The sequence below is a fragment of the Amphiprion ocellaris genome, chromosome 4 (genome assembly GCF_022539595.1).
Source record: "Amphiprion ocellaris isolate individual 3 ecotype Okinawa chromosome 4, ASM2253959v1, whole genome shotgun sequence".
Lineage (NCBI taxonomy): Eukaryota > Metazoa > Chordata > Actinopteri > Pomacentridae > Amphiprion > Amphiprion ocellaris.
The window spans coordinates 10673691-10700977 of record NC_072769.1 but is presented as its reverse complement, the minus strand read 5'-3'; the positions used below and the strand labels follow the sequence as shown (position 1 = coordinate 10700977).

At 36.0% G+C, this 27287-nt stretch overlaps 2 protein-coding genes across 2 annotated transcripts; one reads left to right on the top strand and one right to left on the bottom strand.

Annotated features, from left to right (window-relative positions):
• Positions 1-11681: 11681 nt before the first annotated feature.
• Positions 11682-15390, bottom strand: LOC111585103 (CD209 antigen-like protein E). Its single transcript, XM_023294480.3, has 6 exons — positions 15229-15390; positions 14448-14537; positions 13443-13514; positions 12963-13105; positions 12744-12844; positions 11682-12565 (listed from the first exon to the last, which is right to left on the bottom strand). Exons 1-6 carry the CDS (start codon positions 15344-15346, stop codon positions 12418-12420), a joined length of 672 nt encoding a protein of 223 aa, XP_023150248.3. The 5' UTR covers positions 15347-15390; the 3' UTR covers positions 11682-12417.
• Positions 15391-18382: 2992 nt separating this feature from the next.
• On the top strand, positions 18383-26842 carry LOC111585102 (CD209 antigen-like protein E). Its single transcript, XM_023294479.3, has 6 exons — positions 18383-18545; positions 20789-20875; positions 20961-21200; positions 21553-21707; positions 22226-22332; positions 25604-26842. The coding sequence occupies exons 1-6, from the start codon at positions 18461-18463 to the stop codon at positions 25761-25763; spliced, it is 834 nt and encodes a 277-aa protein (XP_023150247.2). The 5' UTR covers positions 18383-18460; the 3' UTR covers positions 25764-26842.
• Positions 26843-27287: the final 445 nt, after the last annotated feature.

Here is a 27287-nt window from a genome sequence, read left to right as displayed (position 1 = left end):
ACTCTATTAAACAGACAAAATATTGAATTAGATAATTCAACAACATACATGTCATTATGAAATTAAACAAAATTTTTAAAATACAAATATTAGAAATTACAGATAAAGTATTTTCCATCATTAAACATTTAAAAAATACAATTGAACAAGAAGAATGTTAAACATTTTTTAAAATGCAAAACATTTAATCGGATTATTAAACCCTTAAAAAGACAAAACATTTAATTAAAAAATTAAATGTTTAATTAGAAAATTACATCTTAAAGACAATAAAACTTCAAATAGGAATTAAACAGAAAATACAATGAAGCATTTAAAAAGAAAAGTAAACATTAAAAGGTGGTATATGTACATATAATTTAATTGTATTTAATGTTTAACTCTATTAAACAGACAAAATATTGAATTAGATAATTCAACAACATACATGTCATTATGAAATTAAACAAAATTTTTAAAATACAAATATTAAAAATTACAGATAAAATATTTTCCATAATTAAACATTTAAAAAATAAAATTAAACAAGAATATTAAACATTTAAAAAAATGCAAAACATTTAATCGGATTATTAAACCCTTAAAAAGACAAAACATTTAATTAAAAAATTAAATGTTTAATTAGAAAATTACATCTTAAAGACAATAAAACTTCAAATAGGAATTAAACAGAAAATACAATGAAGCATTTAAAAAGAAAAGTAAACATTAAAAGGTGGTATATGTACATATAATTTAATTGTATTTAATGTTTAACTCTATTAAACAGACAAAATATTGAATTAGATAATTCAACAACATACATGTCATTATGAAATTAAACAAAATTTTTAAAATACAAATATTAAAAATTACAGATAAAATATTTTCCATAATTAAACATTTAAAAAATAAAATTAAACAAGAATATTAAACATTTAAAAAAATGCAAAACATTTAATTAGATTATTAGACCTTTAAAAAGACAAAACATTTAATTAAAAAATTAAATGTTTAATTAGAAAATTACATCTTAAATTTCTTAAATCTTTTTAACAATAAAACTTTTTAAAAGTTTTATTGTATTAATTTTTTTGTTTGATTTAATTGCTTTTTGTTATGTAGTTTATTTCTTTAATATTCTTTTTCTGTCAAGATTTTAACCCCAACCTTAAAAATGAAATAAACCCTTAAATCACAATTAAAATATTTCTGTTGTCACAATCATGAGTCAGTCAATTATTCAGTTTATCAATTCAACTTTATTTGTTTAGCACCTTTTACACAGATGACAAAACTAAACAAGCAAAGAGAAAAAACTATGATTAAAACTCAAAAACATTAAAAAAAAAAAAAAAAAAAAAAAAAAAAACATTTAACATGGTAATAAAATATGTTGTGTCCAGGGGATGGAGGGAGTTTATTGAAGTCTTCTTGGGCTCACATGGGAAATCATTTAAAATATAAACTTGATATTCAGTCTAAGGAAACTGCAGAGTGACAGAAGAACCAACAATATCTCCTGTTTTCTCCTTTAATGAGTCGACTCTTCTTGTGCTTTCAGACCAAAGAACTACAGACTCTTCACAACCTGCTCAAACTCTTGGTACAGGACCTCACCACACAGGTCAAGAAGGTTTCCATCTCATTTCTACTCTGAAGCTCACCTTCTCCTGCTCAAACTACTGACAAATGTTTCTGCTGCTCTAAAGTCTGGTCTCCAGAACTTCCTAAAAACTCTCAAAGTCTCTTCTGCTGCAGGTTGCTATGTAGAACTGTTCCAGAAAACCTCACTAAACCACATGGAGGGGCCTCAAGATAGTCGTCCAAATGAAACCGTACAAAAACCAAACTAGCACAACCCAAACGCTAAAGTCTCCTGCAGCCTACCAGAGAACCTCTGAGAACAGAGAATCAGGACAGGAACTCTCACCTTCTGGACAACCAACGTTGGTTCACAAACAAGAACACAGAATGTGTCTGACCAAAAACCTCTAAAGACTCACTACAGCCAAGATAAAGACACAACTCACCTGCACCAAATCCACTAATCACTGACACATTAACACCATGTGCTAACTGTGGCTAAAGAACCACATTTACCAAGACAACTATCCAGTACAAAGCCCTAAAACACACCAAGAAACACATTAAAGACGATTTTACTTCTGGAAGCTGCAAGCCAACGACTAAAGAACAAACTGAAGCAAGAGTCAAGGTTCACTGGTGAAGAGAAGCAGAGGAAATGTTTGTCTGCAGCTAAATAAAGCAGGAAGACACTGAGCTGCTCAGGTGTTCCTAATAACACCAAGCAGCCACCTGGACAGCCAATAGGAACACAGCTTACTGGGAGTCCAGAGGGCTGGGTTAGTGAAGGAAATTTAGTTTAAATTTGAAGCAGAAAGTTAACAAAGAAAGTTGAAAACCACCTTCTGATCCCTGAAATCTCTGAGTTTTCACACAAAGAACACCTGAACATGTCAAACTGGTTCCATAGTAGAACCATCATTGTAAAAACGTCATAGTATGGTGTGTTGCTCAAAAAACATTAGGACCCGGCTGTGAGGGGACAAACATGTAAGAAACATGAGAACAGAGAGAACCCAACCAGTAGGTCACAGTTTATCATCCCCCAGTCATCTCCTGAAGTCCATATGGTGAGAGACATCAGTATCTGGTTGTTAATTTACCAGAGGATGCTTATAATCATGCTGATGTGGTCTGTACTCTACAATATTTTAGTGACTCAATAAATGCCTAAGTTGTTTTTTTTTTTTTAATGCTTTTCAGTTTTTAATAAACATTTAAGAGCCTATATGTAATCAATAAATGGCCTTTGCCTATCTTAAGAAAAACTCACTCAGAACTCTGATATGTTAACAGTACTAAATAAATCAATAAATACATGCATACACACAAAAATAAGTTAATACATTAACTGTGTTAAGATAAGATTTAGATTTTTTAAAAAAAGTTGTTTATGTTTTTGCAGAATCCAGTATTACTCACTGGTTGGTCATTACATTTTATTAGTTTGATTTTTCTGTTTAAAATGATGCCACCTCTTTTAAGACAGAACCTGTGATAATAAAACAATACAAAATTTTTAGTTCCGTGTTAATAAAGCACTTAAAGCTTTAAGTATGGCTAAATGCTTTTTTCAAAATTAAATATATCACTCCTTAGGTGGGAGTGGCCCCAAGTTCAGTAAAGTTGGAAAGATATTCACAGATTCGGGCTTCCAGCATCAATAACTCGTTAGATATAGGTTGTCAAAACATAAACGGTGCCTCTTTCCCATTGTTGCAAGGCAGACAATGTGCTACAAGCCCAGTTTTATCAAAAGTAGCTGTCTTTCAAGCTACAGGAATAACATTGGTGTCTATGGAGTGAACAGGGTCCGTCTGCAATTTGCAAAACCGCTGCAACAGTAAAGAGAGACAAATATTCAATAACTTCACTCTTATACATTGTAGTGTCACTAAAATCACTGCAGCCTTCAACTGGCTCCTGTTGACAAAGTGTTTTAACAGAAATGTAAATGCTGTAATTAGATTCTTTTAATGAACCATGTAACTTGAATGGATGTGATGCTGGTGTGACCACAGTGCACACGTCTGATGTTGCTCACAGTGGTCCAAGGGACGCTCAGGGAGTTTGTGTGTTTGCTCACACTCAGGAAAAATTAGAGGGAACATTGGTGTTGAGGTGTTTTGCCCTCTGACACATTCAGGTTAGTAAACGGCATTTTGTGAATGAACCAGAACATCCTGTTGTTCATTGAAACATATAACAGAGAAAAAAAATCCTTCCAGATAAAGGTCAGATATGTGACGTTTCCTTATATAAGGAGAACCAACAATCAGAACACACTTAGACTTTACACACACCTCAAACTAATATTGGTTTAACAGTAGTGGTGTGTTCAGTGTGTAGTTTGTCCAGTGACTGTGATAGATTAATCTATTGGAGTTGTAAAGATATTTGATGCAGAGTTCTGTTTAGTGGAAACATCAATTTAATGCTGTTTTACACTATATGACTAGATACAATAGTTTGTGCATTTTATATAGAATTTGTATGGCTTGTAGCTTTTCATTTTCACTGCAAAGTGAGAGAGAGAGGTTTGTTTTACGCATTGTGTAATGCTTTTACATCTATATAGACATTTTTTCCACTTCTGTGCACAGTAAAACCTGGACTATCTACCCTGTTGTCTGTTAGTGTCTGGCTCTCTAGCACTACCTACTGGCACCATACCTATAGGGCCCCATTATTCAAACTGAGAATTAAAATGAGGACAGTTTGGTATAAGTCTGTATTTTCTGGTTCGTTGAAGTTTGTTTAAAACGAATGTGGACCAAATCAGAGCAACATTCCTGACCCAAACCTGTGCAGGCCTATTGACAGTCTGTTGGATCGTGTTTTTATACTCATCCTATAGATATGCACCGAGAGAAATCCAGCAGTCATGTACCAAGCTTTACTGACTGTGCAATTGCAGTCACTCGTGATGTTTAAAAAGTGTGGAAACAGTGTGGAGCTCATTGAATGACAAATGACACCAGTAACAATGCAGGAAAAACAAACCTCAGACTTGCTGTCTATGGATTTATTATTGCTCTTGTTCAAACTGTAATCACTGGCTCATTTCCTCTGTTACGCAAGATAACGTCGTCCAGGACTGATAAATCAATCACCAGACTGATTTCAAAGAACCACATTAACTGTGCCAGAATAATCAGACTTATTGTAGCCTGATAACAGCATGTTAACCTGAATTAGTTGCACCACTTTGAATAACATGGCCCAGAGTTCAGGACTGCAGAGGTTCAACTCATTTAACAACTGAACAGTTCATTTCAATGAACTGCAACAGCAGGTTGTTCTTGCCTGATTTTAACAGGAGGCCTATTGGTTGAAATGTGAGGTACAAGAACAAAAGATATAGAATAAGTAAATATGTTCTGCACCATGATTTCTTCATCCTTAGCTTGTCAAGAGATGTGTCTGTTAAGTGTGAATTTAGACTTCTCTGGTTTAATGCAAGTTTTCTAAATATTCTAGAGGTGAAAAGAGTATTTATTAAGTTTGACGACAGTTCAATGTGCTGAAACTAATTTCCTACAAGATTCAAACTTAATGCACTCAGTTTCATTTTTGTCTTCACCTGAGCCTGTTCATATAAAAAAGGAGTAAATCCAAGACTTAACTGTTTTTGTTTGGTTTTTTTTGGTGTGGGTGGTAGCACTCTCTGCTGCTTTGTGGTAAAAAATAAAATTGATTGTAGAATATCCATGCACCTTAGGTAGTTTGATGTTTTCCTACTACCTGTCAAGTCACTTTAAATCACTCAAATTCACTTTAATCACCATGCCTTGAAATGTGTAAATATTGTATAATGAATTTTAATTACATTTAGTATTCTATAGATTTTAAAATTAGGAGTGTTTTTTTATTATAGCATTGTACAGCAAGATTTTTAGAGTATATACTAACTTTAATGTTAATGTTACTAACCTGCCTGCCCTGCCTTTTTTGTTATTCATGTTGTATGTAAGCTGCTGAACACTTGAATTTCCTTCGGGATTAATAAAGTATCTATCGATTTATCCATGTATCTAAAATCATCTTTTGCAGTTCAGACTACAGGTCAACTTTACTTTTGTCTTAGTTCTAAACAATTAAGTCATAACATAACTCTTAAACCAAACATATACTAACAAGTCAAATGATGCCTAAAGTCCTTTTTTGAAATCTCCACAAGTGTTGATTATTCAGTGTATGCACCTATTTTTGTTAACTTCTTGTATCCAACTAGACAAATTACTAAATTCATTTTGAAAATGTTCATTTTCAGTATTTAGTACTTCATTCTTGTATAAATCCAGATATTTTGTTGGATAATCATGCAGAAAGCGCCAAAGCCTTTTTTAATCCTTTAACTGGTGAAAAATTTTCACTGAAATATTCTGCATTATTCTACACACTTGAAAGGAAGAAAATAAGTCAGCGATTTTTGATCTGCTTGTAGGTTCATTGTACAACACGCAGGGATTACAAACAAACTGAGCTGATCTCTACAACTAAAAGTTGTCACAGAGTGCAGGAACTTGAACTAGACTTGCTATAGTCCCTCCAGTGTGTCCAGCTTAATGTTTAGGAGGCACATGTCATATTTACATCAAAATCACATATAATCTGTGTTTATTCTATCTTTTCGTCTTCAACATTATTCCCAATACTGTCTTGGACAGTTAACACATGAATCTTCAACCTTATATTTTTCAGCCTTCAGATCATTTACTATTAGCTTATGTGATTATTTATGTCCACTTTCACATTAAACATATGTAATCACAAGCCCTAATGTTATACTTTAATACATAATAAGTCTCTGACAGTTTTTCTGCCACTTCTTGCTTTAATTTCCATGTTTTCCTGCCATGCTGTGTGGAGGGTTATAGTGTGGAATGACTTTGAATATCATTATAACAAATCAAGATAATTCCGTGACAATTGGTGCAGCGGTGTTTGAGAGGACAAACATGAATTACCTTAAACGGACTACTACAAGTATGTACCAATGCAGAAAATTATTCATGTGATGTTTTGAATAAAGAAAGCCACAGTTACTGCTTGTCAGTGTCCAGCTGTGCAAGCAGTGAAATGATCAGGTAGTTAATGCAAGACAACTTTATTACTATAGCACATTTTATACACAGGTAAATTTCATGTGCTTTGCAGTAAAACATGGAGAATATTAAACAGGCAGTAACAATTATCCTACATAACAATTATATGTAAATCTTTATTAGAAAGATAATAATGCTTGTGTATCTTCATTTTGTAACTTTTCTCTCACTGTGCAGCCTTTGTTTGGTATTGTTACGGCCAGCGCCTCCTACCCCGGGTGTGTGTTAACTAAATATTGTGGCTTATGCAAATAGGGCTGTGTGATCCCCACTCCCTGGTTGGACCACGACGACGGAGGCGTGGCTGCGGCCGGGAGTCCAGTGATTGGTGCGGCGCTTACCAGGCTGTCCAACCGAAAACTGCCAACTCCTTTAAAAGAGTTGGCAGTTCCACTGAACGGGGCAGCTGACTCCTAACGTGCCCTGTGTGGTCGAGGCAAGATTGTCTGTGTGTGCTAGGAATTGGGCCAGGCCTAGAATTAAAAACTGATACAGCCTCATTTCATTCCAGGTAGTTCTTTCTGTTTAGGTTTCACCAGGATTAGGGGTGCTGACTCCTGTGTAAGTTTTGTTTTGCCAGTTCCTCTTTAGTGAGCCTTTTTGTTCCGTTTTTCTTTTGTCCACCACGATGGTAGCGTTAAGTTCTCCTTATGAGAACTCTTGTTGTGTTTTGAAGTTTTCTTTGATTTGAGCAGCACCCCCCAGCCCTTTTCCTCAGTTCTGCCTCAGTTTGTATAGTATTTTGCACATTTTCTGTTCAACCTTTTCTGTAATAAATAATTAGATTTTTTTTTTACCATCCACAACTGTTTATGTTGCTTCCCTCCCCCCCCCCCCCCCCCCCCCCCCCCCGAGCCGGGGTTGTAACAGGTATCTGCAGAGACAGAAAAAACACAGACATTTCAATCATTTAAAATTACAAAACCTAAATGTTAATTTTCTTGTAAACATTTATACACTCTTTTTTTAAATGACAACAATTTGAGTGATTCTAATCCCCTTATAAATAAAATCTGTTGATTTTCAAAAGGAGTTGATCTACTAATAATTACTACTACTGTTAAATTTTGGTTGTACTATAAGACAAAAACAGCATGACTAAAATAAACACACATGTACAAGCAAATCTACAGAAAACCATGCAGATGACAGACAATCTGTAGTAACATATAACAACTTTATGTACTATTTAGAATTAGTTTTGGATATTCAAAAAAGCCACAAAATTGCAGCATTGCACAAGAAGTGATATATTTTTATCTACATTAGAATAAGTTACTTTTTCACTGGTGTTGCTAATGTAATACAACGCAGTAAAAGAAATCCTTTTGTCCAAATGTCTTTGAATAGTAATTCCAATACACACTGTTCTGTGGTGAGTGGTGTCCCATCCATTCACTCTCAGTTCCTTTTTTTCTGTGTTTCTAAAGGTAGACACATAGGAATCAGTCAGAGTAAAAGCAACATTTTATCAGTCAGTATTCTGCAGTATAACAGTATTTTTTATTTTTATTTTTTACAGCTGTAGAGTTTTAAACTGACTTGCTAAGGTCTTAAAATCATATCATTCATAACAAGCAAAAGCAAAACACTGAAGTTCAGAGCTCACGTGAGTCAATAATTCTTACAAATAGGTGAATAACTGAATCATGAAAACACATTTTTCAGCAGTTTTTTGTTATTAGTGAATTTTTCTTCGATTTTTTAAAAAACAATTTGGACAAATGGAAAAAAGAAGAAAACTATCACAGGTTGGTGTGTTTCAATTTCTCTCATCCACCAAAGACCTTTTACTTTTTGAACCCATCTTTCGTGCCTGGAACTGGATTTTTTATGTATTTTCTGTTTGTAATTCTTCTTAATTATCCCCAATTGCTTTGTCTTCATTGGTATTTATGTGGTTAAGGTGTGGTACAGAAGGAACTTGTTTGCTTGGCTCATTGTCTCATTTTTCACTTTATGAGAAACACAGAAGTCCACCCAATGGTGAAAAGTCTCTGATTCACAGGTGGAACTACACGTCAGCAGTTTGACCTCCTTATGTAGGGCACAGAGAGGAACAATAGGTGCATCTCACCCTACTTCCCACTTTCTGTTTTGAAATCATAGGTGTCTATTTAGGATTAAAAATTAAAATAATAACTTGTTGCTTGTATAGTTTTGTTGTCTATTTTGTAATGTTGTTGTCTATTTTGCAAAATAAAGTAAACTAAGAAAACAGAGGATCCTCTCAGATTGTAAAGACACAGCAAGGGTTAGTGCATTTTCAAACACAATCAACATACGATTCTTATTCAGAGATAGAAGTGATGAATCAGAAATGATTATATTCTGCTTACCACAAAGTGTCTTCCAGTAATTTCTTTCGTTGCTGAGTTTAGTGTTATTGGCTGTTAACTGCGCAGCAATTCTGTTTAAATCAACGCATAACTGGTGTCTCTCTCTTTCCCAGATGGTTTTGTGTTTATTCACTGATGTGTCAAAGAGAGCAACAAAACAGAAAGTAATTATTTCCTGTCGCTCTCATATTACCAACATGAAATTTTCTTCATGTTATTTTTTTATTTCTATCATCATTTGGAAAACGCTTACTTTTGACTACCAGACAGATGATCCCAGCCAGGAAAAGCAGACACAACAGACCCAGAAACGCTGTATCGCCTCTGACATGCCTCCTTCTTCTAGAGTTTTCATTCACCAAAGACACTTCACAAAGGAAAGAAAGTTTCAGAAATACATTTAACACAAATCAAATGCATCAAATACTAGATGAATTTCTGTAATCTGAATTCATAAATTGTAATACACAAATATATTTAAACACCTGCGTAGAGACAACAGTATTCAGGCTACCACACAGACCAAAACCAAACCAACCTGTTTAAAAGAAAAAAAAATATGATAAAATCTAAATCTGAGCCATCCATACTTTTGTATTTGTCGTTCATGCCTGTTGAGTCCATACCTGTGCGCTGAGCTCCTGCAGGTCCAGGTGTATTTGGTGACCTGCCTTCTGTCCAGGGGTTGTCATACACTCTCAGGCTTTCTGCACTCACATAGATGTCCACTATACTGTCCTTGTCGTCCTGATCCCAGTGAACCTTCCTGACGCTGCCAGGCTCAGTGTGCAGTTCCTCCAACATTGCTTTCTTATAGCAGTCATACATGAAAACACTCGGAGATGTGAAAGGTATTCATTTAATCTGGATATAATGGTTCTGTCTGTTCGCAGAAAGAGGCAGGACACAGTATCTAAAAAGGGGAAGAACTAAAAAAAAAAAAAAAAAAGGAAGTCATGGGTAATCACTGCTTGGTCGTCTGCTTTTGCTCTAAATCAATTAAATACTCATCAAACTCTAACAACTGATTTAATAAATAGGGACAAGTTTACAATTTAGAGTTCAGTTATTGTTGAATGAATAAAAGTAGAGACGAGAAAACGGTGAATTTTCAGCGAGTTGGCCTTCTGTGATTGAAGATGAGACGGAAACGAAGGACAAAACTCAGGCATAAAGACTTTTTCCATGTTGAATATATATGTAAAAATATTAGTCATGTGAAGAAGCAAGTGCACTGTAGATCATTTTAAGCTCATTCAGCTCAGAAGCATATGTTCTCTTGCTACCTTAGAAATGTGAGGTAGCTGCACTTTGGCCGATAAATTAGTTCAAAATCATCTTGAGGGCTGTGAAAGTGTGAAACTAGTTGAGTTAAATCAAACGTATTTGGAAAAAAACACAAAGTTCAAGACACTTCCTTTTAGATTTTGTAAGTTGAAATAATTTCTTCTTTATTTAACATTTAGAACCCTTGGCTGTTGGAGCCATTTTTGACCAAAGTCAGTATAAATATAATCTGTGAAGCTGCTCCTGGTTATAGATTGTTAGTCTACAGGTGTAAGGACTGAAATAAGTATGAACGTTTGTCATGGTTAGAACTGTTTTGATTATTTTGAAAAGAACTTAATTCAACATTTATTGAAGTTTCCAGCATGTTTGTTTTCTTAAAGCCCAGAAACAAGAGTCTCTGGAGAGTTTTAACTGTGTAACATTGCATCCTGGGAAATCTGGTTATATGCTGGTTTTGTTTCTTATAAACTTAATTTAATGAGTTGAGTGAACTCTCAGCTGTTCATTCATTCAATTCATCATTGTAAGTTAAAGTGTCTCAAGTTATAAGAGCCCATGTTTTTAAGTTCTAACATGGCCTGAAAATGCAAAAAATAGACACTTAAATTAAATAGAAATTAACAAAAAAATTCATATATTCACATTAAGTAAATGACAAAAGATGAGTTGATTTGAAGAAATTATTTTACAATGTTTTACAGTGTACAGTTTTTATAAATTGCTAACTTTTAAAGCATGTTTGAACAATCAAACATTTGAACTTCTTTGAAAGAGTGCCCAAAGATAAAGGTGATATATTTAAGCAATAACATAATTAATTTAACAAAAATAAAAATACATTTAAAATCCCTATGTGGAAAAAGTAAGCGTACGCTTGACACGGGAAGCTGAATTGTCCCTCTTACAGATACCACGTTTTGGAGGTATTTTATATCACGTTCTACCGCACTATAACATCTACTTACTGAAATTTGTTACCACAATTTAATGCAAAATTCCTGTAGTTGCAAAGTCTTTAAGGGGTTATTTGCATATACTTCTCATCTCAAATAATCATACAATGTGTTAGTGGGATTTAAATTGGGGCTGTTTGAGTGGATCATTCCAAACGCCTTTTTAAAAAAGTTATTTATTATGAATGACAAGAAAATGTCATTTTTTTATTTTCAGTTATGCGCACCATTTGTTTGAGTATATCAGAGAGAGTCACATTTGCTTGTATTTATACTGAACAGAACTGTATGTTTCCCACCCAGAAAAATTTGTCTGAAAGTTTCTCCCAAAATGTCATGTGGGGTGAATTGATTTGGGGTTGTTACTAAAAAAAAAAACAGTAATTCATTTTTCTCAATATTTAAAAAAAAAAAAAAAAAAAACATAAGGCATCACTTATTTTACTCCCAGTAGAAAGTAATCCATCACATTGTCTGTTACATTACTTTTGCGCTACTCTGCAACATCACTTGAGACGCACTGTCATGTAATTTTCAGTTAACAGTATAAAAAACACAACATTAAACCTTACATTTGCACATTTACTACCACAAATGCACAAATCCCCAACCTAACATACAAGATCTTTATTTTTTACTCACTGTAATAAAGCATTTACTCAAAGTCAACAGTACAGCTGGTGAAAACCATCCCAAACAGCAAAATATGATGGTTTTGCCATCAAAATTTTCCATTAAGGCTCAGTTGCATGTCTAAGAAGATCAAGGTGGCACTGCTAGTAACTAATGTGATTACATAACTGAATGTAGGGAACAGTAATACTTTACATTGCTGCATTAATCTGTTAGGTTTATGTAATTTTTGTAATTGTGCAGTTTATTATAATCCAAAATCCAACATCTTCACATTTATAGTACAGAGACATGGGACTGTCACACTTGAACTTGTTTTATGGCTCTTATCCAGGTTGTTTTCTCCTGACTAGATCCTTACTTGTGCTGTATCTATTCTCAGGTGTATGTCGCTTTGGATAAAAGCGTCTGCTAAATGAAACTGTAGAGCTGTAGACTGTCAGACAACCTTTCAGATTATATGATTTTGTGAATTCAGATTAAACCTTAAAGTGCTGTTCAGCTTTACAGGATATCATATAAGCTGACTTACAGAGACACTTTCTTTTCACACATCCAAAAGTTTAAGTCTTCACATGGTATGTCATTCCAGCTGTTTTTGTTATCGTGGAACTTTATTTCTACACAGTCTTCTGTTTTGCCCTCAAAATTGTTGGGTTCCCCGGTGCCCCAGTAGCTGAAACAGAAAGCAAAACAGGAAATAAATGAAAGAGTACAACTCAAGAAGCATTTAACAGAGAGCAAGAATGTGAAAGTTTAATGTATTTACTAAACTGCCATTGAAATCTGTAGTGAGCTTTAAGGTAAAGAGTTTCAGGATTGATTTAAGTTAAATAAAATAATTGTGTGTGAACCTTGTCGTCAGTGGAGTCCCATCCACCCACTGCCACTCTCCTTTTCTCCCTCCCTCAGTCAGTCCAATCCACAAGGGTTTGTGAAATTTCCTTGTAAAGTCCTTACAGAGAAAATCACTCATCATTACAAATTTAATTGATCTTAATATTAATACACATGAACACACACACACACACACACACACACACACACACACACACACACACACACACACACACCTGTTCTTCTATGGAGTCGATAATCACCAGGTCGGCCCCTCTTTGCAGACAGTCCTTTCTACTGTCCTTCCAGGTTTTCGTGGTAGAAGAAATATAATAGAAACTGGGGCGGATGTATACCCATCCTTGTTGAAAATGGTGATCTGTTGTGGAAGCAAAAAGACCATTAATGTCTCTGAAATTAACAAGTAAATTTACATGTCCAGTTTCCATCGTGATCCCTTTAATTCAAAGACAGCTTCTCCCAACAATAATGAGATATAATCTATGTGTTGCTGCTTAATTATGTGTGTTTAACTGCAGGGGTTGACACAGCTAAAGCAAAAAGCGGTGGAGGAATTGGTTTGCTGTACACATTTTTTACAACTGTGGATAGTCATAATTTATTCTAAGTTATTTTGTCATGTGATGATTCTATATGACACACAATTATGCCAGTGACTTGGACTTTAATGTGATGAGTTTCATCCTCACACTTACCAGCCAGTTTTCTCAGCTCGTCTGTCTCCGACACGTTGTTGCAGATAATCTCAATATCTGATGTCTTCTTGTCTGAAAGAGCAGAAAAACTCTCATGTTACATTATTTTACAGTCAATGTGACTTCAAGTGCCTCTTAAGTCATTGATTTTATCAGTTAAAAACTCATATTTGTGTATCCAAAATTACATATTTCTGCTTGCTGCTGCTGAGTGACTGATAGTAGGTGTGTTATCAAAACTGATCACCTGACTTCTCCCACCTGAGGCTGTGGTGACCAATGAGAGAAGGGCTCGATCTGTTGTTTTAATATCTTACTGCCTGATAACGACTTACATGTAACTCTACACTGTAGTTACCTCTAGAATATGCAGATCTTAAAGTCCCTGCCTCTCTTTCCACCCATCCCTCTTGACTCGTTGCAGCCCAAGCACACCAGCTCACCTATGACTCTGTTCAAACACTGTAGGATGATACAATGGCAAGCTGTAATGTTGGTGTCATTCAACAATACTTTTTAAAACCAGAAACTGATTTTGAAGAAGGATAATTATGCAGAAAGTCCTCATCGACTCTGTGATGTGCACTGAGGTATAAGAAAGTGCACTGGTAGAAAGTTATGACTTAGTCACTGTCGTTTCATTTTATTCAAAGACACAGTTTTGAAGTGTGATCTGAACTGGAAAGTCCCATCCTTTTCTGTTGTAATCTTCCAGAGATCTTTAACTGTTTCATGGCAGCTTGTGACTCTAAACCTCACCAAACTTTTGTCTCTGTCTGATTGTCAGCCAACCTTAAGGGTATAAACACTTATGAACAGGTTTTAGGAACTGTAGCTGTGAATGAACCTGAATTTTAATGAGGCATCAGTACTTAATCAAATGATCTAAACAAATGATCTGTGGTGTTAACCAGGGATACTTTCTGGTATTAAAAAATACAAATTAAACTTTGAATGAGGTCAGCGGAAACAGTTTAAACAGTGACACAATATAAAGTAACTCACACAGCGCAAGACGGAAGGAGATGTTGAGAATGACTTGCATAATACACAAAAGTCCAAAGCTCACAGCCACCAGCCTGATCAGTTTCGTTCCTGAATACAGAAATCACACAGACATGAATACAGTATTAGCAGCCTCATCTAAAGAGGAAGGTTCTCTGAGTTTTCTGGGTAACTTTGCTTAGTAAAACCCAACTCACAAAGCCAAAAGATACATTCTGAGCTTTATTTAGTAGTTTTCCAGGTAATTCAGATCCATTAAAGGACAGTAGATTTAAAAATGTAAAAAAATAAGCATGAATAAAGTAAATGAGACAAAAAACAAATTAAAGCAATAATACATATAAACAAAACAGATACTTTTCAGAAGTTTCTTGAAATTACAAATAAATTAATTAGTATTCTCTTGCAGTTGGTATTTTTGGGGAACTGTGCTAATACCAGCTACTTTCCATTTGCATTTCACAACCACACAAATCCTGAATAAAATCCTCTTTAAACTATTACAAAGTGGATTGAAAAAAAATCATGTTAATGCCATAATTTTAAAAATAAAAGGATCAATAAGGTACATAATGACAGTATGAAAATGGTCCACACAATTGCAAACTCATTGAATAATATTGCAAAAAAAAGCAGATAGGTAAGAGGTTTTTTTTTTATGTTTTCACATAATACTGATAAATATATTCTTCTCTAATTTCAAAATGTACCTTTCACAAAGAGTTTCCCAACATATTCACATTTGAAAGTGGAAATATTTGCTGAAGGATTTCTGTCTTACCCGCTGCAGCAGGAGTCTCTTCACCAACTTTATTCAAGCGACTCCTGGCTGGTACATCGGGTAGATTTACATATTCTGTTATGATCTCTGACGGCTCTCTGTGTGCAGCTCTCACCATATTTTAACCACTGACTGGAAAGTGACAGAGAATATGTTTTCTATGAATGAAACTGATACGTAATCCACTTCTTCTTTAATACGTTTGTCTTTGCTGATGAAGCAGCATGAGTTTGTTCTTCCTTTTTTGCCATCTTTGGTCACCAAATGTTTAGAAAATATGACCTTTGACAATGTTTAGCTGCATCTTAACAGAGGTCCACACTTTAATCAGTTTTAGAACAGAGGCTCACTCAAATCCATTTTGTTACTTATTGATATGCAAACTTAGGTCTTTATACAACCAATTTAATTCACACATTTGTGTCAAATGTGGCCTATTAATTATTCTCTTGTACTGATTTTTAATTTATATATAAATTGATACAGCAGAACTGAACTCCCACCTTTCCAGAACTGATTTTAATATTGCACAACTTAAAAAACTTATTGCGTGGCACTCTAAGACCTCACGAGCCTCCGTTTTATAAACAAATGCAGTGAATTTTAGTAAAACATTTTCCCTACCACAGTGCAAAAATGAGTCTCTCCATTATTTACAGTAACCCATGTGAAATTAAGATCACTGAAGTGAATTACAGTCATTTAATTTCAAAAGCTGAATTACAACAGCTTTACATTATCTATTAAATGGAAACACAGCAGAGATGGCTTAAAGAAAAAGATATTCTTCTCTAAAATTTTAAAGCTGAATGTGTTTGACAGTGAAAAATATAGCAAAATTGCCTATGCTGAAAATGAAATTGAGATATATTCTGTTTGTTTAGTCATACAGCCATGTGACAATATTGAGGGTACAATGTGTTCAGTCTCAGATGACCAAACTTCCAACATTGCATATACATTTATTTTGTAACTTTTGCAAAGCATAGGCCTGGCCATTTTCCTCATACAAAGCAGAAGTAGGTAAAGCAGAAATAAGCAAACTAAGTGTCTAATAATATACTTGTTTGTCTCAGATTATGACAAACAGTTGATCAGATTGATTTTTGCCACCTCTGTTTTCACTTGATGTGACATTATTGCAATGATGAAGAAAGAAGGATGAACTCACTAAAGCCCTTAACAGACGTTCTAGCTTCATATATATATATTCATCAAGTCTCATTGGAGCAGCTTTTATAGCATCACTTCCTAGAGTGTCATGCCACCCACTATATAGTATATAGCATGTAACTACATTAATTCCTTGCAATCTTGTACATACCTTCTTCAAAAAGTTCTTGGCCTCACCTGGAAACACGGCTGCACAACTTCTATTATAACTGTATACTATAAAGTCTTACATCACTGCTCCCAAAAATGCTTATGTTTGAGTCAGTAAAAAAAGGAGAGGAAAGCTTCGATTTGGAGGGCAGCCAGTTGTTGTTTTCAAGTGTTGCTTCGTGCACCTTACTTCACCACCTGATTTCTATCTTTGTAAAAATCCTACTTGTGTGGTTGCCATTTTCAGACTGATGAAAAGGTCATGCATGCTCTTGAGGAGTATCCCATGATGTGGTGTTCTTCTATGAAGGGGTAGCGAAGCTTGAACATCAGTGGATCAATTAAACTGAAGTTAAAGGAGACTACTGAAAAATAATCCAAGAACAATCTTTCTCCTGTGATGCTTACTGGTGAGGCCAAGAGCTTTTTGAATTGTCCTCATACTTGTTATTGCAACATGATGCAGTTTAGACTAATTTTGAAATATTACTAGGTACTGCGTAATAAAGCCCCTTTTAGACATGCACACCTTTCTGTTAATCTGACAGCATCTGAACGTATCAGTTTCATGTCTAAATGAGCACCATGGTCACTTTATTATAGAAGTTCCATAAAAAGTCTAGTAACACTGAAGTATCACTCTTAACATTGCTTGAGTCTGAACTGCATGCACTCACATTACCGGCTAGGCGTGCACAAGCTTACGATGCATGCCAAAGGATGTTGTTTCTTGCATTGTACTTTCTGTCCAGTCTCACACATATGGACAATATTGCACTTGTACTGTGCCGCAATCTGTCCTTGTTTTTGAAATACCTGTATGAAGCTGGGAGGAACACTAACGGTGAACTTACCTATGTCTTAACAACACATTGCCGTCACTTGGAGACTGATGAAACCAGTAATGTTACGTATCCTGTGTCTGAAAAGGTTAAGGTTGCTGTCAAACTTTTACGGAGGTAACCAGGCTGTTTAGTATATCCACTAGAAGAACATTTGCTACCAATACAACAGCTGCTACAGTACTCCTACAGATGTCTAACAAAAATCATGTTTACACCATTTCCCACCTATTTATAAATAACTAAAATAATGTACTAATATAGTTAAATGTGTATAGACTGTTCTACCGAGTGAGCTGAAGTTCTTATAGGTTATTTAATCATAAAACATTGTTTGTTCAGGCTGTTAACAAGTTATTTATTGGAGGGTTTTTTTGAGTGGCTTTCTAAAGTTAGTATGGATATCTATCTATCTATCTATCTATCTATCTATCTATCTATCTATCTATCTATCTATCTATCTATCTATCTATCTATCTATCTATCTATCTATCTATCTATCTATCTATCTATCTATCTATCTATCTATACATCTATCTATCTATCCATCTATCCATCTATCCATCTATCTAATGTACACTTCCGTTCAAAAGTTCCGACAATTTCATGTTTTCCATGAAAACTTACACTTCGCTTTAATTCATGTGCTAACATAGTTGCACAAGGGTTTTCTAATCATCACTTATGGGCCTCATTTCCAGCTGGAATATTCACTTACCACATAAACAATGTCAAGGCTGTATTTGTGATTAATTGAATGTTATTTTCATTGACAAGACTGCCTTTCTTTCAATAATAAGGACATTTCTGAGTGACCCAAACTTTTGAACGGTAGTGTAAATATTGATTCAGCACCACAAAGAGAATGTTTTATGTCTGATTCTTTCAGTTTTTCAAATTTCTGTGTAAGTTACATGTGTTTTCAACCACATGGTAGCAGTGTCATAACTCTGTAGTTCCTCATGATGAGTTAAGACACACACAAACCAGCCGAGGGAACAACCATTGCGCTGATCAGAGCTGATCAGACAAAACTGAACTTCTGAATTTTATCTAATGCAGTCGGCATGATGCAGGGAACGGAGACCAGGGATTATATGAATGAGCCACCAAGACGCAGGAAGAAGCGCAGTGGAGACAAGAAACAAACTGGTAATAACACATATCATCTTTTATTTTTATATGTATATATATATATATATATATATATATATATATATATATATATATATATATATATATATATATATATATATATATATATATATATATATATATATTATTACATGTCACAGGCTGATGTAGTGATGTAGTGATTGTATTTTACCATTTATAGTTTCTTAGAAGTTATTGTGCAACAATATCAGTGGTTTGTGTGATTTTGCATTTTTTTCACAAACACACCATTACAATTAACTATTATTTGCATATATCTCCAAACACTCCCAAAATAGTGCAGCTGATAAATTATTGCATGGTCATATGGGATATATGGTAAACATAATAGTGTAAAACTGTGCTATGGAGGCCGTGTACAACAATACAACTCTAAAGCGGTAACCAAAATAATAACAGAGAGACAAATATCCCGCTGTGAAATAATTTTAAAAATGGACAATGAGAATTTCAACCCATTCTGATTCATTTTGATGGCGTGAATTCAACAAAGAGCTGCAAAGTTAGTTAGACTGATTCTTTGGTATCCAAGGAGTTTTGAGGTTTGTGCATTTTTTAAAAAATAAAATAAAAATTTGATGGCAGAAATCTCAGTGTAAACCTGATTTCTTAATGATGTTGTGTTAAAACTATTGGTTCACGTTTCCTTCCTCATCTGGCTTTGTTGTGGATGTTACGTTTCTTGATCTCAGACCGACATCATAAGTCATAGACAGTGGCGTGCACAGACATTCTGGGGGGCAGGTGCTCAGTGGGGGAAAAGGGCACTTAGTGCAGAACCACTGGCTGCATTAATGTAACAGTGAGATCTGAAAAAATAAAGAAATCAGGAACACATTTTCTGTAAGGGCATTTATTTTAACATCTTAATAACACACAAAGGGTCAATAAAGCATTGTACCGTAAAAACTGGTAAATTAAAAGAGATCAACATTAGGCTACAACAAGGCAGAAAGCTACTTTTTGTGTTTGTCATTTAGCAAATAAGTCACAGCAAGTGTTGCCTCTATCTAATGTAGGCTAATAATACACCTACACAAACTAAATATTCAGTTATAGTACACTGATCATATGCTGTACCAGTTTACCAAATAACACTGGTTGTGAGGTCACATGTCGATTAATTGATTATTATTATAGGTAGTCCAGCTTGTTAAGCAGCAGGCAGTTGTCTAATTTAGGTACTGTTGTTTAGCGCTGCATGAGACAGGCTACTTCACAACAGAGACAAATAAATGCACCGTGTGGCAAGTGAGGCTGATGAACAATACGCTGGATTCATTTACGTGTTACCTGGTTGGTGGCTACAGTCTATATGGGCTGTGCAGCTCCTCGTGTTCACGTTACGAGATGGGGCGGGGCGAGTCGCGGCACGGCACGGCACGGCACGGGTCGTGTGTGTGTGCCTGGCTCTGTGTGTGTATTAAATGTTTAAATTTAAAAAAAAAATAAAAATTGAGACGCGGAGGGCACCTGCTTGATACTGAGGGCAAAGGGCAAGTGCTCTACCACCACCTGGTGTCTATCTGTGCACGCCACTGGTCATAAAAAACCATAAAAATAAGACTATAAATATAGAACCTCGGGTATTATAGCATTTAATTATCCTGAAAGCAATCATTTTGCATGTTTGGAGTTTCGAACTACAAAGCATGCAATTTGAATGCATCATTTTACAATTTGGCGAACAGTATTTGCACAAGTTTTGCTATTTTCTGGCATTTTAATGACTAATTTAAATCAGAAACTAACCTTTCACAGGACAAAGTTCATCAAATCTGATAATTTCATGTTTTTCTCTGCCATTCCTTATGAAAAAAAAAACTAGCTGAATATTCTGGACTTTTGGACTGTAAAACAAGCTATTTGATTGTACTATTTTGTACTTCAGGGAATTGAAGTGGCAGTTTTCACTATTTTCTGACATACTATTGACAAAATGTCAATTCTAAACTAAGTATTTTCAGGTTAAACCTCCTGAAATGTTATGATTAGATGCTTTTCTTTGTCACCTCTGATTGAAAACTGAGCATTTTATAGATTTGTACTGTAAAACAAGTTATTTAAATGCATCATCTTGTAACTTGGTGAACAATGTTGGATTCTTTTCATTATTTTTTCCACATTTTAATGGCATATTTTTAATCCAAACAGCCCATTACAGACTCAAAGGGCTGTGACTGTGGTTACTGACCTCTGTTGTTCTGTTGGTTTTGTAGAGAAAAGACTCTGCCATATGATTGTCCTCGGCTTTGCTTTGCTGTGCATCGTACAAGCCACCCTCAATATTTCTTTACGCCTGACTCGTGAGTATTGTTTCTTCTCAATAAGTATGTATTTCAAAAGAAAGAATACCTGACTTACTTAGAATTTCTCTGCCTTTACCACCAGTGTACTCCAGCAAAGAATCAATCCACCCGGATTGTAATGCAACTCGTTTCAGTGGCAACGACCAGACGGAGGAAGCGCAAGGAAATGGTGTTCAGCAGAAGTCTGATCAGTGCAACAAATTACAAGAACGCTTCAACAGCTTGACCAGAGAAAGAGACGAGCTGAAAGACAGAAACAATCAACTCACCAACAGAATAAGGGCAGTGGAGGATGAGAGGGACAGGCTGAAACAGCTGTGTGGTGAGACAAAAAATAGGTTTAAACTTCTTTGATGTTGTGCCATTTGCTGCTATGTCTTTGCCAGTTTCTTTTGGATACAGAAATATTGGGTGTTGCTGATGTTGCACCCGCTCAAAAAGTGAAAGATTACCAACTGTCACTCTTGAAAGTTTTTTAATATTATGTCATCACCCAGTTTAGAACAGAAACCGTGAATGTAATAATCATTCAGCAGCACATTAGGCCTTTAAGTGTCTTTTCTCTCAGAGATACAACACAAGATTTATCTTTGTTGTATAGTCAAGTTCACTGTTAGATTTGGAGCTGTACTTTCCATCTAAATATCTAAATGTGTGATTGTTTTGCCTCTCAGGCACTTTGTCCTCTCAGCGATGTCCTCCACGGTGGAGGGAGATCCAATCCAGGTGCTACTTTCTCTCCACTGAGTCGAAAACATGGGAGGAGAGCAGAAAACACTGTCAGAGTGAAGAAGCCGACCTGGTGGTGATTAGCAGCCAACAGGAGCAGGTTCAGCACAGTTATTAATGAATTTGTGTGATTGTTGAGTCAACTGTTGGCATCATAGTTAACTGTTACGGGTTGGGGGGAGGATTGTGAACCCAAGGTGAGTGCACACGGAGCAGGCGGGAGGCAGGTCACGGTCACACAGGCTTTATTCACAAAAAATAACTTTAATGCCACTCAGGCCAAAAACTCACTATCCCTTCTCCAGAGGGCGGCAGGGGTTCCTGTCCTTCCACTAAGGATGGCAGTGAGGAAAAACACAGGCTGCTCCTTGTCTCAGCTCGAGGCAGTCAGTCAGTGTGGCAGTATGATCCCACATCCCCTGTCGTGTGAAGCCGGTCTATATAGCAGCAGGTGGAATCAGCTGCAGGTGTGAGGCTCTCACAGCTGCATCTAATCCAGTAATCAGCAGCTGCAGAGAGCCTCACAGACCGGCCACGCACCAGCAGGGGAACGTATGGCCAGAAGGGGGCGGTGCTGGGCTAGGCAGGTGACATTAACTGTGATTTTAATCCCAACAGGAAGCCATCTATCGCCTGGATAAGGACCAGTATCTCTTGTTCTGGATTGGTCTAAAGGGCACCAATGGGGTCTTCAGATGGGTGGATGGATCTGAGCTGAGAGAAACGTAAGACCTTTAGAATAACCCTGTATCACAGAAGCAAATATTATTCATGCAGATCCAGCTGTGGCAGTGATGTTCAGATTTTTCTGTAAAGTTACAGGAAAACCCTGGCAGCAGCGGTTATCTGTATTTTTTCTGTATTTCAACAGTGCCACTATGGTTTACCTCCCTATGATTTATCTAAACTCTTAATTACTGTATCATTTATCTCAGTATCCCACAGTACAAAATGAGGTTTACTATTTAATAGTGTGACTGGCCTTCCCTGCCATATACATGTATTTTTGTAGTTTTGCAGCTGTAATCATCATTAGTTACATGTTGTTGCCTATAAAGTACATTTTCATCTTTGGAAATATAGAAACAGTACTGTGAATTTCAGACATAAACCATAAATAACAGTGTGTATTTACTATTTATGATCTGGAACTGAAATCTACCAACTCTGCTTAACATTTGAAAATGCATATACCACTAAAACACCTAAAACAATAAAGGATAAGGCAAGCTGCATATTTTGTCAATTGGGAAAAGTTACTCAATGAATGAGAAATTGTATTCTACTAAATATATTTTATAAACCAAATAAAAATAAATTAACTTAATGTAAAAATCATCAGTCTGAACAGGACTTTGTGAACTACAATTATGTTTTGTTTACATTTTCTTCATATTTTGCACACTACTGGTAGAATCTGCATTAATTTATTAGTGCTTCTCAGCTGCTGATTTTATGTTTGAATCAGCACTAATCATCTGTTATGCAGGGATCACTACCATATCAGGCTCGACATTTTACAAAAGTGTTACCCCTGTGATATTTTACCACTATTTTCAGCTTTTTGACTGAGCAATGCATGCATGCAGTAAATTTTCAGATTAGGGTGCCCCTGTAGCTCAACACGTTGAGTGGGCAACCTGCAAACTGGGGCTACGGTCCTGGTAGTCATGGGTTCAAGCCCAACCTACAGCCCTTTGCTGCATGTCCTTCCCCCCCTCTTCTCCCCATATTTCCTATCTCTGTCTCCACTGTCCTCTATAACAAAATCTAAAAAGGCCCAAAAAATAACTTTAAATAAAAAAATTCAAATTAAAGTCATATTCAAATAGTTATTTTATTTCAAATAAAGGAGAAAAACACTGAGATTGTGTAATAGCCTGAATTCAAATTCTGTATAACTGTACTTTTTTTTTTTTTACAGCACTAGTAGAATTAATGCAATAACTAGTGTGTTGCTGCTTCAAGTTTCAACAGCAAATTATTTATAGGTATTAATTATTTCTACTTGTCTGTATTGTTTTCATTCAGTGCTAGACTTCTCTTTCAAAAACTCACATTTCCAGCAGATGTTTCATATTTAAAGAAGTCTTGTGCTCCTTTAGCTGCTCGGACATATTTAATTTGAAACGACTGTCCTGTTTCCAAGTGCTTGTTTAAAGAGAATCATTTGGATTTGTTAAGTTTTATCTACAATTTGTCTTCACTTTACTATATGAAGTGTCTTGAGATGACTCCTATTGTACACTGTATAGATAAAACTCTATTAAAATGAATTCTGCAGGAATTTGTGCTGTGGAAACATGCTCTAAATAACCAGCTTTACTGGTTACAAAGGCCTCTTGGGCTTTTAAGGTCAGTTAAACAGTGTGCCACGTACACATGCCCACACATGAACTGTGGAATCAGGCCCCAGCATGTTAGCAGCAGCTTCTGTTAGCAGCAAAGTTCTGTAATTTGTAAGTCCTTAGATCAGACTTGTTTTTCCAGCATAGAGATGTTCGATCAAACTGAGATTTGTGGAATTTGGAGGCCAAGTCAACACCTTGAACTCTTACATATTCACCTCACCATTCCTGAATAGCATGTGCTGTTTGGCAGGAAACATTATCCTGCTGAAATTGCAAACAGGGAACATTATCACCATTAAGAGGTGGATATGATCTGCAGCAATGTTTAAGTAGCTGGCATTTGTCAAAGTAACATCCACGTAAAAGTCAGGATCCAAGGTCTCCCAGCAGGACTCTGTCCAGAGCATCACGCTCCCTCTGCCGCTTTGCTTTCTTCCCGTAGCACATCCTGGTCTCCTCCCCTGGAAAACAACTCCTGATGTTAAAGGTCCAGTTCAGCAACCCTCTTGTGCATTGTAGGCACTTTTGGTGGTGAACAGGGGTCAGCAGAGCTGTATAACCAGTCGATGGCTACACGAACCCAAACACAACCAACGTTTTAGTCATAGCCAGCATTAGAGTCCTACAGTTGCTCGTCTGTACGGATCAGACAACACAGGCCAGTCTTTGCTCCCCTCATGCATCAATGCACCTCAGTTCACTGTTGTTCTCTTGCTGTTTCACCGTTTTGCAGGTAATAACCGCTGCACACCAGGAACACTGCACAAAACAGTTGTTTTGGACATGCTCTGACCCAGTTGTCTAGCCATTGCAACTTGATTCTCATCAGAGTCCCTTAGATCTTAATTGTAGCCAAAAGATGGTCAGACACTTTCAGAGCCCTTTATGGTTTGGAAATCAACGAAAGAGCTTGTGCCTCTTCAGAGGGTCGCTAACAGATAAACAGACTTTATGACTTTATTACGTTCTGTTCCTTTTTTCTCACCGTACTTGTGACAACCACAAGCATCCCATTGAGTATCCTTCGGAATGAAAGCAATGTCAATTAGAACAGGAAATAAGATGAAACATGTAAAAAAAATATGCAGAAATTACCAAATAAAAGCATCATAATTTGCATTCACTCTTGTCTAAGTCTATCAAATCAAACTGAGTTATCTACATTAATACTAACCCATGTTTCCTGCTTCTAAGACATCAATGTCAAGAACTGAGTTTTTTTTTTTAAATAACTGTCATGTTTTCTGTTCGTGTGTGGGTCTGTAATTTCCCATGACAATAACTTTATGTGGCCCATTACACTTGTTTGAATGTGGTGATCTTTTCAATCTGGGTGAAGTGTATGAAAGAATAATAGTTATAGTAATAGTCTTTGTTACATGGCGGATTCAGTAGAAGTTTAGGAACTGCTGTCATGATAATTGGAAAAGTGTTGCATTTGTAAAAGGAACATCATCCAAAAAATTCAATGACGCATGTATTTCCCCATTTAACAGGAAACTGAAGACTGTGTAAAAGAGGCAAATTTTACCTGCTCACCAAGCAGGAAACGAACCCACGAATATGGCTTTTAAAGTCACGACCACTCCATTGATCCAACATGACATTTTAACTCTTGGATTTCCCTTATTGTTCACTTTTTCAGATTTTGGAAGGAAGGGCAGCCAGATCATGGTGGTCCTAACAACGTAGAGGACTGTGTAGAGATGTATCACCACAACCCTGTGCTCAACAACTGGAACGATGCCCCCTGTGGACACAAGCGGCGCTGGTTGTGTGAGAAAAATGCACACCCTATTTCATAGTGTCAGCTTAAGAATATGCAGTTACATGTATGTGTAAAATACTTAATGTACTTTTGCATCCTGTAGAGCTCACATCAAAAAAAAGAAGAATACAAACTGATTATTGAGCAAGGAAGCAATAAATCTTGCATGTGTGAACAAACTTTTATCCGTGTTTGTTTACAGTAGGTTTGGATAATATGAACTAGGGCACCTAAAATAAACATATGTGTTATTTTTTTTGAAGATGATGGTCATAAATTCATTTTACTACCAGTGATTGGTCCATAAATCGCCCAGATTTGTTCACGGGAGTTAACATTCAATAACAAAGGCCTATAAAGTGTTGAAGTTATTCTGAATTAGCTGAAAGAAAAGTTTTCTGTCCAGGATGTTGCATCGACTGAATGAACCCTAAAACAGAGATATTTATAACTACTCAATGTTGCCCCAGCATCAATAGTATTCTCTATTCTATCTCTGCTGAAACAACTAAATAGACAGATAATAGATAAGGTCACTCCTTTCCTCTTCAGATTTAGAAAAGCCCATCGATGTTTTTCACTTTCTGTTTTGACTTTGCAGTTAACTCTGGCACCAGCAGGTTAAACATCATATGCAGCTGATACAAAATGCTGCTGCCAGGCTTTTAACAGCCTCTGACTGAAACGATCACATTACATTAATATCTGCTGTTATCTATTTTTAGAATTGATTTAGTAAATTTATTGCTTGATTTAAAGCCTATAATGATCCGGCTACTGCCTATATTGCAGATATAAAGGGTGAAGAGGTTTGCTCTGCATAATAGTGGTTGGAGATGGTGTGTTTTCTAAACCAGAAACATGTGAAATGAGTGTAAATATTGCCAAAGTGTGTGATAAAACTTAATCCTAAAACTTGTTTATTATTGTGCTTGTGGTGAGGATTTGGAAAGTGGATGTGAAGGTACTGACACTCACAGGCCTCGCTGGTCTGAATATTTTTTGCATGTGTGTCAAGAGGAGGAAAGAGGGTGGGATTCTTTGTTATATCATGTAATTTGTGCACTTTGTAATTAAGCCCATTCTCTTTGGTCAATAAAGGTAATTTAGAACATATTTTCCATCATTTGGCCGCGTGTCATATAGGATAAACCAGGCTCAATCTGAGCCTCTGAGCAACTTTTAGTTCATTGTTCATTGTTGCCTACATCTAATCAAACAATGGGTGACAGCAGTTGATAGAATACATCTCTTGGATGCTCCTGAACACATCAGTGATGTAACCTGGGGTCCCCGGGTGTTTCGGGTCTGTCAACATCAGACAGCCTCACCCAGGAGACCCAGCCATGGTTGATCAGACCCGGCTTGTGTTCAGGTGGCATTTGCTACCCCCCATGGATCTCCTCTCCTAATCCAGAGCCATCTCGAGGCTTTCTCTGCTTCCTCTGTGATGTTCCTGATGGCTCTTCTCCTCTCCACTCCGGTGATGCCCAGTGCACTCAAGGTTTTGTAGAGTGATTGAGCCGCAAATCCTCTGCAGCCAATGTTGATGGGCATATAC

What these genes read in the sequence shown, in the direction of transcription:
- LOC111585103 (XM_023294480.3), bottom strand. Translation starts at nt 15,346, where the DNA reads ATGGTGAGAGCTGCACACAGAGAGCCGTCAGAGATCATAACAGAATAT. An exon ending in CTCCTTCCGTCTTGCGCTGT is followed by an intron (nt 13,515 to 14,447) that starts GTGAGTTACTTT and finishes CTGCTCTTTCAG; the next exon opens with ACAAGAAGACATCAGATATT. An exon ending in CGAGCTGAGAAAACTGGCTG is followed by an intron (nt 13,106 to 13,442) that starts GTAAGTGTGAGG and finishes CTTCCACAACAG; the next exon opens with ATCACCATTTTCAACAAGGA.
- LOC111585102 (XM_023294479.3), top strand. Translation starts at nt 18,461, where the DNA reads ATGATGCAGGGAACGGAGACCAGGGATTATATGAATGAGCCACCAAGA. An exon ending in TGGAGACAAGAAACAAACTG is followed by an intron (nt 18,546 to 20,788) that starts GTAATAACACAT and finishes TTGGTTTTGTAG; the next exon opens with AGAAAAGACTCTGCCATATG. An exon ending in TATTTCTTTACGCCTGACTC is followed by an intron (nt 20,876 to 20,960) that starts GTGAGTATTGTT and finishes CTTTACCACCAG; the next exon opens with TGTACTCCAGCAAAGAATCA.